At 36.8% G+C, this 14943-nt stretch overlaps 1 protein-coding gene across 1 annotated transcript in view; it reads right to left on the bottom strand.

The window, feature by feature from the left end:
• TM9SF2 (transmembrane 9 superfamily member 2) overlaps positions 1-14943 on the bottom strand; it is a 62875-nt gene that overhangs the window by 28950 nt on the left and 18982 nt on the right. The window contains exons 4-7 of the mRNA XM_008594773.1: positions 8668-8795; positions 3152-3281; positions 2001-2125; positions 978-1089 (exon numbers count right to left, since the gene is read on the bottom strand). Of these exons, the coding sequence (XP_008592995.1) occupies positions 978-1089; positions 2001-2125; positions 3152-3281; positions 8668-8795 (495 nt within the window). The remainder of the gene's footprint in view (positions 1-977; positions 1090-2000; positions 2126-3151; positions 3282-8667; positions 8796-14943) is intronic.

The following is a 14943-nucleotide window of genomic DNA, read 5'->3' as shown; positions in this document are numbered from 1 at the left end:
CTGACATTCACAGCTTGCCCTTCCATTCAGTTAATAACTGTAATTTCTAATTATCATAACTTTGGTTAGTCATGAGATTCAGGAAGTTTTAGATTTATTCAAGTCTATGGGAAATCTATGGGATGAAATTAAGCAGCAAAAAAATAATAAGAGTTTCTAACAATACCTGCATATTTGTGTTTTTAAAAGTCTTGCTTTAAATAATAACTAGTAAATATTTATTTTAGATGTCAAAATTTAGAGCTATATTTAATATTTACAGAAAATAATTGAATGGAATAATTTATTCTTTACTCAATGCCCATAGGACAGCTAAGCACACCACAAAGTCATAACCTAGGCACAATGAGCATCAAGCACTTGTCGCCCACACTGAGCTCTTAATATTGAGAAATACACAGTTTAATTTTGCAAACCTAGCATAGTAAACATTAAATTGGGATATTAAACATCACAACTATATTGGATTGCCAAAAGAGTTTTTTAAAAACAGAGATGGAATACTGCCTAAACTCCCACAACAATGAACTTTCACTTTCTTCCTAAGAAACTTCTCAGTTAATGAAAACTCCTTTCCATTTCCCAGGATAATCTACCAACAGGAAACTCTCCATTTAAGTTCATACTGAAATACTTACTTTAAAAGTGGTGTTATTTTCCCAAATGCTTTCTGCATATATCCTTGACATTTCCATACCACCCTCCATGCCTATTTTGACCTTTTGTCTTAATATGTTTCTCTTATGCATAACACTAGATCAGGCTCAATTCTCCAATTTCCGGTATCTTCTCATTTAAACTAAGACTTAGTTTCAAGAGTGATTATATTGCTTAGTATGCTGACAAACTCTTCCAAAACTCAGCTCATTAACAGCTTATTTATTTGGCAAGCTTAATCACTAATATTTTTAATTAGTTTAAGTAGTACAAATTTAAAATCAATTTCTGCATTATATTAAAGATAAAAACAAACTCACCTGGAAACTAACAGAATAAGTATAGGCAATTTTGATCTCCCCAGAAGCCTTGTTACTTATATCCATGGGGGGTCCAGAGCAGTCTGGTTTATCTATATGGGTGTGTTTGAAGCTGTGGGAATAAACATTTTGGCAAGAAGCTGATAAAGTACAGTTTAAAAAAAATGGGGTAAAGTAAAGATTAGAGATTTTATATGTATTTCACAATGCTGCTGATAGTCAAAGGTGAAATTATTCATGTCACATTTAATAATATATATTCACTTCTTATAAATAATGGGCTATGGTTTAAGTATGTGTACAAAATTATTACTCAAAAATATAAACAAACTTTTGAAAACACTATGCTTGAAGAGCATCAAACAATCTTAAAAACAAAAACAAAAACATAAAAACTGAGGGAGTTTAAATTAACTGCCATCTTATGGCATGCACTTCTTTACCATGAGTGATCTGAGAAAATGGCTAATTCAATGGCAGGAAAAATCATGAAAAAAATTAAATAAAGACCTCACAATAATTGATACGTAACTTTCATGCTAAAAATACTGACAACTTGAAGAGTAGCTCTTTCAATGCCTTGTCACATACTAGCAACTATCACTGTGTAGAAGCTTCAGAAATTACAGCACTAATCAGCTTATTTGGGCCTCTGACCACAGGCAGGTTGCAAGTTTCTGAGGCAATGCTCTTTGTACTGTAAAGGGGAACACATCCCAACTAGTCCTGTTCACCATTCCATACTGACCAATAGAAAAGTTGTCAAAACTTCGTGACTGAAAAACAAAACAAAAAAGCACTTTGGCTTAACCCCTTACTGTGACAGAAAAACAATTATCTGTATGGCTTCTCTGGGCAATCCATAACTCAAGAACAAATCATGCTAAAAAGTTTTAGTAGAATCAATCCTGAAATGCCAGAATACTGATCAAGGAGTAAGTTAGTTGAGCCCCAAACACTTATTCTTTGGGCCTACATTTCACTTGTATTTTTTTACTTTTTAATCTATTTTTATATAGTTACCTTTTTGGTTCAAGTTTAGCAGCCACTAATCTTGCTCCTGTGGACCCAGTTTCAACAACATGATAATATATTTTGATGTCAACATGGTTGAAGATGTAAAATGTATCTCTTTCATGGAATTCTGACTGAGGAACAGAACTTAAAGTTAAAGATAAAAAACTGGCTATATGAAAGTCAAAACATAAAACTTTAAAATGGGCCACAACAAGTAAGAAAATTTAAAGCTTGGACAGAATTTTAATTATTCTTCATTAAAATATTTAAGTTCTAAGTTTAAACTCTTTATAAGCCAAAAATTAATTGGGGGAAGTATAAATTATGCTTCTTAAAGTTTAAATTTTTACATAAAATTTAATAAGCACCTATTCAAAAGAACACCAATATAAGTATTTTCTAGCTTTTCACTTATAATAAAACAAAATAAATTTTCAAATATTATGTGATGAGTATGCTAAGTCTTACATACTTAAACATTTTCCTTAGAAGTCTGTAACTTTGGACTAAATTATTAACCTTAATTATTCAAGTGTCTGTGACAAATTCTCACAAAAGCATTAACCAATATAACTAATTTCATGACCATGCACGTGCTAACTTCTATCAGATCATATTCATTAAGAGATTAAATCAGGTTGACCTAATCACACAAAATGTATTTTAATATATATACCCAAATAATTTTAATTACCTTCTATATTAATGTCTCCTTTTTATTAACCCATTTTTAAATATAAAAGAATGGCCTGAAAGACAGACAGGACTTACAAAAAGGTGTAAGACCTAACTTTTACAATACAAATTTCATAAATTGACAGTGAGGTTTTTTTTTGACACTCCACTATCTACATTTTTTAATATATAAGATTTATGAATCTTTTAATAGAGTTAGAAGAAGTCCCATCCCTTAGCATAGCACTTAGTATACAACAGACACTCAGTAAATGAGGAACTGAATCTGAATTATTTTAATTTTAGTGTTCAATTTATACATTCTTAATCTGGCTTCAGTTTAAGACCTAAGTAGTTGTATTTCAGAATATCTGAACTGTACTCATTCAATGAATATAACAATTTTTGTCTGGGTAAAGACTGAATTCTTTTACCAGAAAGCTATGTTTTAAATAGCAGCATACAGCTTATCAAGAACTTACATTAATAACACAGGCATCTTTTGCATGGCCTTTATCAGTAATGTAACAGCCAATAGGAAATCCAGGATTACAGAACCTCTGACCATCTTCAACATCGTAACACCATGTGACAGGCATATTATCCACAATCCTATGCACAGAAGTAAGTCAAGTTAAAAAAAAATCCACCAGAAATGACTAAGAATTACTGCCCAAATCGGTGTCATCACTTTGTAAAATTTAAACGTCTAAATGCCTTAAGTTCCCAAAACCATAAAGAATTTTGTTAAAATATGGTATTTCATGAATAATGACATAATGCCAATACATGATACACTGTAGTAAGGAAAACTTTGTAGCTTCTTTGAAACTACAAATGTGCATAAGAAAGGGGAGCTCTATAAATTAATTTATTGCAATTGCTAATTTAAACAGTATTATCTAGAAGTTTAAGTATAACTTACCTTTAGTGGAACACTCAAAGCTGTAAACAGGTGCAAAGCAATACATTTAGTTCCTCAGGAAGTTTACTGAACAGTATAAAAGTAAATATCTTTCTTTTATTACTTGAGTAACTCAATAAAAAGGACAATATAATTGCAAGATATGGGAAAATGTTCATCCAAAGGGCCAGGTGAAAAAGTGAAAATTATAGTATTATCTATTAAAATTGCAAATCCATGTTATTTCTAAAGGAAATACTGTTACAATGCTAGAGAACCAAATCTTCCCAGTTTTATACAGAAAAAGAACTTTTTTAAAAAGGATAAAAGCAATGAATAAAGTTCTATAGCACTGTGTAACTACATTAAAGTCCGAGTATGTGGTCCCCTAAGCCCAGAGCACACTGCAGGATACAAATAAAAAAAATTCTCAAAATATACTAGCTATATTACAGTCATAAGATGACACTCCAGGGCATGTTTTATTTGTTAATTAATGTATGCCTTAGGAAGTAAAATTATGATTCTATATTCACCCAAGGTGTACATTAATGACCTAAATAAAACATGTCTCGTCATATTTAAATGCTATTTAATAGTACCCAATGTACCAAGCTTTAGAATCACCTGTACTATAAAGTTGCTTATTATTATAACCAGCAGGCTAGTACTTCCAATGAAAAGGCTATAAAATATTAGAAGCACAAGAGCAATGCTATATAAATAATTCAGATTTTCTGGCGGCCTAAAGAATCAGTTAATTGCTTTAATTTTTTAGATAGAGAATGAAGTTCAATCAACAAATTCATACTTGCAATATATAATATCTTTATGCTATCATATTCGAGAAAAAGTACTACATAAAAATTACGTACGGTGCTAGTTACAAAATGAGAAATTAAGGGGGCAATTCAGGCTTTTAAAAAGCAAACATCCTGAATTTATCATTTATATAATGCCTTAACATAATAGCCTTTTTCTAGTAATAGGAAGCATTAAAAAGAAGACAATGACAAAAGCTTTGAAACAACTGTTAGAAAGTTTAAAGAATATCATCGTCAATTACTGCCTTCCTAAGTTAGGGTGTAGTATTTATTTGAATTTCTAACATCAAAAAAATTAAAAATCATATTTCCAATGTGACACAGTGAAAAATAATATGAGAAGAGGACTTGCAAGGATAAAGGTTGAATGATTGGTCCCTACATTTTACCATTAAGGACTCTGCCATGGGTTGAACTGTGTCCCCCAAAAGGTTCATGTATTAATACCCACTGTAATAGTGTTGGGAGTGGGAAATCCTATTAGAGTAATTGAAAGGTGGGGCCTTGAAGAGGTGATTAGATTTTGGACCAGGCCTTAGTGTATGAACTGATCCATTCATGGAGTAATAAGTTGATGGTTTGATGGCTGGTAATGGGCATGGTTGTGATGGCTTGGTAAGGGGAGCCAGTGAGCAGGTTACCTCTCTCTTGCTCAAGCCATTCGCCATGTAATACTCTGTGTTGCTATAGAAAGTCACCACCCACCAACAATAAGGCCCTTACCAGATGTGTTCCCTGGACTTTGGACTTCCCAGCCTCCAAAACTGTAAGCAATAAATATTGTTTTTTTACAAATTACTCAGTTTTGGATATTCTGTAATAAGCAAGACAAATGGACAAATACAGACTCCTTTCTATTATTTCCCTCTACACTTCAAGGACTCCATTTGAAACACTTCTACCAATGAAGCTTCATTTATTAACAACTTATTTTCCCAATAAATTAATTCCAAAAGTTTCTGATCAGAATTGAGTAACCCATGTTGCCACAATGCTCTCAGAATATTGCAGCCAAAAGCAAAGAAACTTGATGTTTAAGTCATTCTGTATAGTTTTAACATGAGTAAATTTATAGTATCCGTTAGGATTTTGAATTTTATAGAAGTGTCATTCCCCTTTGGTAACTTGGTGGGATCTGGGACTGGAACTCACTAAAATATCATTAAAACCTCCTTCTGTCCAGTGGTTCTATGATACTAAAAAATTATAAGTACTCCGATGACTAGTTATATAATTATCCTTTCATAAATAAAATGTCATGAAGTTTTGGAAACTTAGGTAAGAAGTATAATCACAAAACATGTAGAGCACAGATAAAGGGAATTCAGGAGTCTGGTGCTGGTATCAAAATAGTAGTTAGTCTCAAAAATCATGAAGTAGCTTAGATTACTGAGAGAGTTAGTCAAAAAGATCTTCAAATTATATTATACAGCCCAAAATAAGAATGAAAACATTCACTAACTTAATTAACAAAACTTACTTTTCTTATTTAACTGTTCTCTAAAATGAGAATAATAAATGGGCACATGGCTAAAACGTTATGAAGGAAAATTATGGTTCATTCATGCAATGGAATGCCATACAAGTATGAAAAAGAATGAGGTAAACAGAGATCTACAGAGTTACTTCACTTGGAAAAATGCCTGCAATATTTTCTTAAATGCAACAAGCAAGTCACAGAATAATGTGTACAATACTTTAGCTGTATTATTTTTAAAAGGCCCACACCCTCTAATATGCATATGTACAAAAAATCCGAAAACATACATGAGAAATAACAGTGCTGCCTCTGGGGAACAGGATTAAAGAAGCTGGGAGAGGTGGAAGACTCTTACTTTTTATTTAGTACTTTCCTGTACTGCTTTATATTTTTTCAAAGGCATGTATTGCTTTGTAACTTAGAAAATGATTATGTTGCCCTGAAAATGTCTTAGTGCAAAGAATAAAACAAAATATGCTATAATCACAATAAAATTTCCATAACAGAACACTGCACTTTTAAAGGTCTTTCAAATTCCCATAGGTACATGCTACTTTATCTCTGCTTTCTAAAATCAAGTTACATAGTAAAAACTTTCTCAGATAAATCAAGGACAGGAATATACTCAACTAAGGGTTCCAATAAATTCAACAATGCGGATCAACATTTGCCAAACGTGTAATGAACTGATTTAAGGGTTAAAGCCCATTGTCTAGAATTACTAGACTGCATATTTCTGATATGGCTTAGATTTTTTTGTTAGTGGATTCACTCGAAATCATAAACATCTCTGATTCAAGTGTAAAGTCATTATTTACTAGCACATTTCCAGTTTATTTTTCATGCAGAATAGTTTGTTTGCAACTGGTACATCCATCTCAAGTTGCTTAGTAAATTTTACTACTGAATGTTTTCTAGCTTTGTAAACTATTAAAAATTTATCCTCCTTTTTATTAAGCATCTTGGCACAAAACAGGACCTTTGTTAATTGCATCATAAAATAGTCTAAGTACTTTCCTGTGAGGAGGATACTGAAGAAGTGCTGCTTCTATTACCTTCAGGAGCTTCTATTATCTTCCGAACTGATCTAGGCCCTTTCCTCAAAGCATAAATATGCTCTTGTTATCTATATATGAATAAAAGAAGTACTCTATGTACCAGGTCTATCTCACAAAAGAAGTACCAGAATCTAAACACTATTCTAAATGCAGAAGGGTAGAAGAGAGAGTAAAAAATCACCCACAGACCTAAGAGTCATTTTTTCGTTCAGTCAACACATCAGCAGCTGTTAGAATAATGGAGATGAATGGGGCTAATACAATAAAATAATGTAAGAACTACGCCTTAAATATTATCTTGAAGATTATAAAGAACAATTTGAAGGAAAGTAAAACACCAAGGGAAAGTTCAGTTACTTATGAAAAAGCAAACGTATGCCAAATTATGCTGATCTAGCAATTAAGTAATACTCTCACAGTAACACAGGGAAAAAAGCCCTTGGTTTACCAGAAACCCAAGAAATGAGTAAAAAGAGGAGCCTTTCAAGTTCCTGTCTGCACTGAGGGTCAGATGAGAAAGCAGCTGACACAAGTGCAAAGGTCTAGTTTCTGGCAGCACCAGTTGGTTCCTTCCTTTCCTCCTTCCAACAGAGCCCAGTGAGTAGATGGGGAACTGATTCCCCTGGGGGGAAGAGTTTGTTAACAAACTCTGAAGAGCATGTTAACACACCTTCAATGTATATGGGAGTGATGGAGGAAAGGAACTGAGGGCAGGAGGGACTAAGAGGCCACAGGATCTGGTCGGGTCTGAGCTGGGATCTGTGGCTCCCAATCTTGGTGGGTTGGGCAAATGGTTCAATCTGAAATACTGACAGGACAAACATTCAAGAGCAAGTACACAAAGACAGTCTTCCTGTTCACCTCCTCCAGCATCTTACACTTTCTACAAGAGGCAAACATACATAAACTATGATCCACACAGAATACAGGCATTTGCAAACAAAATTATCTGTAAGAATAACAATGGTTGGACTTGAACTTTATTGTTTTTTTGGCAGCTGGCCAGTATGGGGATCCAAACCCTTGGCCTTCGTGTTATACCACCACGCTCTAACCAAGTGAGCTAACCAGCCAACCCCGACAATGGTTATACCTGAAAAGCTGGATTTGAGGGTTTTTTTTTTATTATATATTGTTTGAATATTATATAAGTACATACAACTTTGGAAGCAAAAGTAGAATAGTTTTAAAAGGTTTTTGATTTAGACTCAAACTGGTACAGAACTTGTTAATCTTACATCATGTTTATGGAATAAAAGAGAGATTAAGCAAAATATGTGTTTTATTTGAAGTAGATGCTATTTATCAACATCAAATAAAAATTAAATTTTGTTTTCCTATAATCTTTTTCAAGACCCATAAGTATAAGACAACAACATTTCTCTAGAAAACTGATCTAGGCCCTTTCCCCAAAGTATAAATATGCTCTTGTTAACTATATATGAATAAAAGAAGAATTCTGTGTACCAGGTCTATGTACCAAAAGAAGTGCCAGATATTATTACAATAATCTAAGCACAGTTAAAAGGTGATATTTAAAATGATGCTGTCAACTTTTACTATCCTCTGGCATGTAAAAGTCACTACTCCATAATACTACTATTGGTAAGAAAAAGAAATCAATTAATATGCTATATTTTATACAATCAATGAAGTAATTTATACAGTCAATGGAACAGAGGTTTCATCTTGAAAAGGAAAAAGCCAAAAATCTGAAATATCCATGTCTTACCAGTGATGTTGATAATTTAGTAACATGCTTTTTTTCAAGAATTCTAACTTGTGTTTGTCTTCAGCTTTCTCTGTATGGTATGTTTTCATACAAACAAGCTTACAGGTCTCCTCCTTATTAAATGTAAACTGTATTAAAAGAAAGTGGAAAGCAAATTAAGAAAAAATATCCAGGTTCTTCATACTAATACCATAAATAGAGTAAAAAGTACTAGTCTCATTTAATTACTTAAGTGCATTAATATTGGTAATAAACATTTTTAAAATAGCTCAATCAGATTTAAATTTCAATCTTATTCTGTTTCTTTAAAAACTTAAGTCATCCATTTTTCTTTTGATAAGTTTTTTTTTTCTTTTTGATAATTTCAATCTACCCACCTTTTAAATGTAAATGAGTCCTAAGATAGGAAAAAAGAAACCCACATGTAAAACAAAATGAAACATCAGCCTCTCTATAGTATATACAATAGTTATGTTTAGAAATTCTGGAGTTGATGGCTTCGTAGTAATAGCAGACAAAGTTTTATGTTCAAATATTCAATAGATACTGTTAAGTGCCTGCCTTAAGTGTCAGATGATAGAGATTCAGCAGTGAATGAGAAAGAATGTGCTGAATATTAGAAAAAGTCAAATTTGGATGTCTAAAATCAGAGTAAACATGACTTTTTTAAACCCACATTTGAAAAGATTGTCAAAATAAATAAACTTAAAACAAAAATTGATAATTTTTTAAAACCCCTCCAATTTTGGAATCTAGGACTTATTACATGTGCCAAAAAACAAATGGTATTTACCACATATTAAAACAATAGATTTACTTTAATTTTAAAGGAACTATTTTTGTCTTAATTTTAAAAATATATTTCTTTGTTTTCAGAAGGCTGTAATTTACAACTGTAGAGATAGTCTATAATTGTACACATTTTAATAAATTCAAATGTTATTACAGATGGTAAAAAAATTACATATGCTTCACTTCTAAGCAGTCCATTCTGTTGTACATTATTTATTAATATCCCTAAAGCAGTTGCTGTGCATCAACTGACAGTGAATGTTTAAGTGTAGACCACTGCTGCCACCTGCCAGCCAACAGTTTAATTTTGGCCACATTGCTACTTCTGTCCATATAACAGTATTTGTACCATTATTTGATATTTTGATCCTTATATGAACCTTAAAGGTTCATTTTTAAAAAGTAGAAAATGGAAAAACATAAGTATACACACTATGGAATCAGAGGCATAGGCACCAAACTTATAATAAGCAGAGACAGACATTATTAGTTGCACCAAAATGGCAAATCTTGCACCTTAATCCAATGCTTACTAGATCTAAGTGAGTCAACTGGTGTGTTCAACTGTGCAGGAAAATAGAAAGACTAAAGGTGACATTTAATAATAATAGTTAACATTATTTAACAATTTCAATGTTCTATGTACTTTACATATATCAAGCCTCATGTAATTTCCCACCCACCCTATGAGGTAGGTGTTCTTATCCATATTTTACAGATTAGAAAACTAAAGCATTAAAAGTCACAACTAAGAAATGGCAAAGCCAGGATTTAACCCAAGCAAGTCGAGCTCTAGAGAAAATGCTCTTAATCATAACTCTACTGCCTCTCCCTGTAATGTTTAGTTGGGAATTTAATAATATCTTAAATCACGTTTGGTTATAAATTGAATAGTATTTTATTTATGTCTTGTTAAGGATTTTTAAAATATTTTTAGCTCCCAAGAGAATCAAATCCTCCTTATAACACACAAGCCCATCGTTGTTCTACTTCTATATATTCAATTAAAATATAAAAACATAGTATTTAATGTATTCAGGAAAATGTTTTGTTACAATTTTTTTTTTTAAATTGTTTCAGTGAGGGTTGAAAATCCTCTTTGGAATAATTCTGTGGAAGTCATTAAATCAAATACCTTACCAACCTTGAGTCAGCCCTGGGTACAAATCCAGCTCCATCTTATTTATGAGACCTTGGTAATATGCTTAATCCTACTTTAGCTTCAATTAACTTATCTATAAAACAAGTTTAACAATATCTGCCTTGCAGGTATACTGGATTAAATTTAGTAATATGTGAAAAACACCTAGCATTTTGACTGACAAAGATAGGTAATCACTAAATGACAGTTACTGTTTTGTATCCCACTACCAGCTTTTAGCAAATGGTTAGAAAAATTATATCAATGTCCTTCACATTCTAAGGGAAACCCATAATGCTGCACACTCCTGGTAAGACCTCTCACTTGTGCACCATTTTCTGCTTTGAGATCATCAGGATTAATCCCATTATGTCCCTTTATCCCTCTTAACGTCAGTCACCACTAGAAGTCCTGGATTTCCACATCATCCTTTCATTCCCACATTCAAATCCCAAGACAGATATGCACCACTCCCGAACTCCTCAGACCCTTCCACTGTGCCCTTTGAAACTCATGTGTCTGGGCTGGCCCGGTGGCGCACTGCTACAGTGCGCCGCTTGAGAGCGCGGTGGCGCTCCCACCGAGGGTTCGGATCCCACATACAGACCGGCCGCTCACTGGCTGAGCGAGGTGTGGGCGCAACACCGAGGGTTGCGATCCCGTTGCCGGTCCCGGTCCGGTACGGGCGCGACACTGAGGGTTGCGATCCGTTGCCGGTCCCGGTCCGGGACGGGCGCGACACTGAGGGTTGCGATCCGTTGCCGGTCCCGGTCCGGGACGGGCGCGACACTGAGGGTTGCGATCCGTTGCCGGTCCCGGTCCGGGACGGGCGCGACACTGAGGGTTGCGATCCGTTGCCGGTCCCGGTCCGGGACGGGCGCGACACTGAGGGTTGCGATCCGTTGCCGGTCCCGGTCCGGGACGGGCGCGACACTGAGGGTTGCGATCCGTTGCCGGTCCCGGTCCGGGACGGGCGCGACACTGAGGGTTGCGATCCGTTGCCGGTCCCGGTCCGGGACGGGCGCGACACTGAGGGTTGCGATCCGTTGCCGGTCCCGGTCCGGGACGGGCGCGACACTGAGGGTTGCGATCCGTTGCCGGTCCCGGTCCGGGACGGGCGCGACACTGAGGGTTGCGATCCGTTGCCGGTCACGAAAAAAGACAAAAAGGAAAAAAAAAAAAAAAAGAAACTCATGTGTCAGCAGCAGAACCCCTTCTCTACCCTAGATATCTTCTCAGAATGTTCCCCCTCACGGACCATGCTTCAACACACTCCTCACCAGTGGTGGCTGTTTCCTCTCACAGGACAGACCACACTCCCTCCTCCTGAAACCCCCAGCTCTGACTCTTATGTCCGTGGACTGCCCTGTCCCCATCTCCTTCTTGCTCCTGTTATCTGCCAACCCCAGGTCACTGGCCCTCATTTCTGAATTTTCAAGAAATTAGCTTCTGGCTCCTGGTCACCCCATCCTCCTCCTCGCTCCTGATTCTTGGTGACTGCAACATCTACATAAGCAATACTTCAATACGCTGTCCTCTTGGCTCTCTGACCTCTTCTCCAGCAATTCTAGCCTTCATCATACTTCAAAGCACTCACTCCCCTGGTCATACTCTACCTTACCCTTATCCATGACAGCGGTCCCTCCATTGTCTCAATTTCAAGCTTTCCAGTGTCAAAGCACCACCTCCCCTCTTTCCAGCTCACTGGCACAAATACCTCTCAACTCCAATAAGCCTTGGACGCCATCTGAATCAACAATCGAGGGGTCCTACGGTCTTTTTTACTGTCCCTTGCTCCTTTGTTGGCCTCACCTCCCTCCTTGCAAGCTCAAATTCCTAAGTCAATGGCACAATGACCTTTCTATGTCCTCAAATCCTTTGCTCTTCTCCCACTTTGCTATCCTCACTTGTCAAAATCACAAACCTGGTTAGATCGAACTCTAGCAGCAGAGCTGAAAACAGCTGGAGAAACACAAATAAACACGCTGGCAGCTCTTATTTCAAATATCCATTAGCCATGGAGGTGATGCTGCCTGGCAATCTCCCAACATTCCTCTGACCATCCCCTCTCCTACGTGAGCACCTCCTTTCTCCAATCTTCAACACCTCCTCCACTTCCTCCTCTCAGGTAATGACTGTGATTCCTACTTCACTGAGAAATCAGAAGCAATCACCATCTTTACCTTCCAGCATCATGTCCCAATTCCCTGCCTTCCCTCTAGTTATTATGGATGAACTAGGCCACTGAGGACAACCTCTCCACAGGTACATGAGGTCCCATCCCTTCTTGCCTGTACAAGGACACACTCAGTAATTCTTCCCTCTCTCTTGAATCATCACTTCTGCCGTCTCTACTGGATCATACTCATCCATATATAAACCTTTTTAAAAGATATAATACCAAGCCCTCTTTAACACCAGGCTCTACTTCAGCTACCACTGTTTTTATCTCATTGCCTGTTAAATGAAAGTCCTCAAAAGAGTTGTATATATGCATATCTCCAATTGATCTTTCCATTCTCTCTCCACCTGGCTGTTCTACCACAGTTGCTTTCCCATCGATGACCTTCACATTGAAGGTGAAACTCAACAGTCAATTCTCTGTCCTCATCTTACCTGATCTATCAGTGACAGATCATCCGATCACTCCTCTCAGAGACACTTTGTCATCTTGGCTTCCAGAAATTACACTCTCCTGTGTTCATCCTTTCTCACTAGTGGCCCTTCTCAGTTTCCTTTGCTAGGTCCTCCTGACATGTAACACTGAGAGTGTCCCCAGGGCTCAGACCTTGGAATTCTTGTCTTCCTTATCTATCTCTTAAGGATCTCATCAATTCCATGGCTTTAAATACCATCTATACACTGATGATTTGCAAATATATACATACAGATATACATACATACATATATAGGCTGAAGCTCTCCACGTATATTTAACTGTTTATTCAGCATCTCTACCTACCTGGATGCCTAATAAACACCTCACAGTTACCATGTCCAAAACTAACTCTTCCCATTCCCCCTAAACCTGCTCTTCCTACATTTTCCCAACTCACTACACAGAAACCCCACATTCCACACCCCATCCCTCAGCAAATTCTGTTGGCTCCACCTTCAAAATATAGCAAGATTCTGAGATTCTGGCCCCTTCACAATCCCTTCTCCTCCACCCCCACGGTCCAAGCCACTGTCAGATCCTGTCTGGATGACTGCGACAGCCTCCTAACTGGTCTTCTGGCTTCTCTCCTTGCACTCCGTGGTCCATTCTCAACACAGCAGCCAGAGTGATCCTGATAAAATCTAAACCTACTCGAAACCCTCCAATGTTAACCATCTTGCTCAGATGTAAAGGCCAAAGTTTTTACAGTGGCCTAGGAGGCACTCTATGTGTGGTCCCATTACTTCTTTGCCCTCATTTCCTACTATTTTCTATCTTGCTCACCCACCAGGTGAACTCTCCAGGCAAGCTCATACCTTGGACCCTGGCATTTGCTGCTCTCTTAACCTAGAACACCTTCCCCCAGATATTCACAAAGCTTACTCCCTTTTATCAAATGTCACCTTCTCAGTAAGACTTTTCAAATTTAAATTTTTAAATGTCACCTTCTCAGTAAACCTATTTAAAATTGCAAATTCCCCATCGCCTTCCCTGATTTATCTCCAATAGTTCCTTCATCAGTAACTAACACACTATATACTTTAGTTATTTACTTTGTTTCCTTCTCTCCATCAGTATGGAAGATTCACAGAGATTTCTGTCCTGTTCACTGCTGTAGCCCATCTCTAGCACAGTGCCTGGCACATGGAAGGTATTCAACAAACGTGTGAGACAAGTGAATGAGTGAAGATGAGCTTGAACGAGTATGAGTAATGTCTTGAGATCAGATTTCGTGATCCTAGGAAATGTGGCTCCAGCTACATATAATATATACAATGTCTTGCACTGTTGTTACCCTAACTTACACAGAAGGCACAGATAAAAGATGGCAAAAGAGATTTGGGCTTTTATTTTGTTGCTGGTTGTTACCATTGTTTTTACTGCAGATCTAAAATAAGATAAAAATCTTTTAAAATAAAGGATCTAAGGGCCGGCCCGGTGGCGCACTGGATAGTGCGCCGCTTGGGAAGCGTGGCAGCGCTCCCGTCCGAGGGTTCGGATCCCACATACAGACCGGTTCCCGCTCACTGGCTGAGCGAGGCGCGGGAGCAACACCGAGGTTTGCAATCCCGTTGCCGGTCCCTGGCCCGGTACGGGGGCAACACTGAGGGTTGCGATCCGTTGCCGGACACGGAAAAAAAAAGACAAAAGACAAAAAAAAAAAAAAAAAAAAAAAAAAAAAAGA

Source organism: Galeopterus variegatus, unplaced genomic scaffold, assembly GCF_000696425.1.
Source record: "Galeopterus variegatus unplaced genomic scaffold, G_variegatus-3.0.2 Scaffold167, whole genome shotgun sequence".
In the NCBI taxonomy this organism is placed as follows: domain Eukaryota; kingdom Metazoa; phylum Chordata; class Mammalia; order Dermoptera; family Cynocephalidae; genus Galeopterus; species Galeopterus variegatus.
Note: the sequence above shows the minus strand (reverse complement) of the source record. Positions and strands in the feature narration are given on the sequence as shown.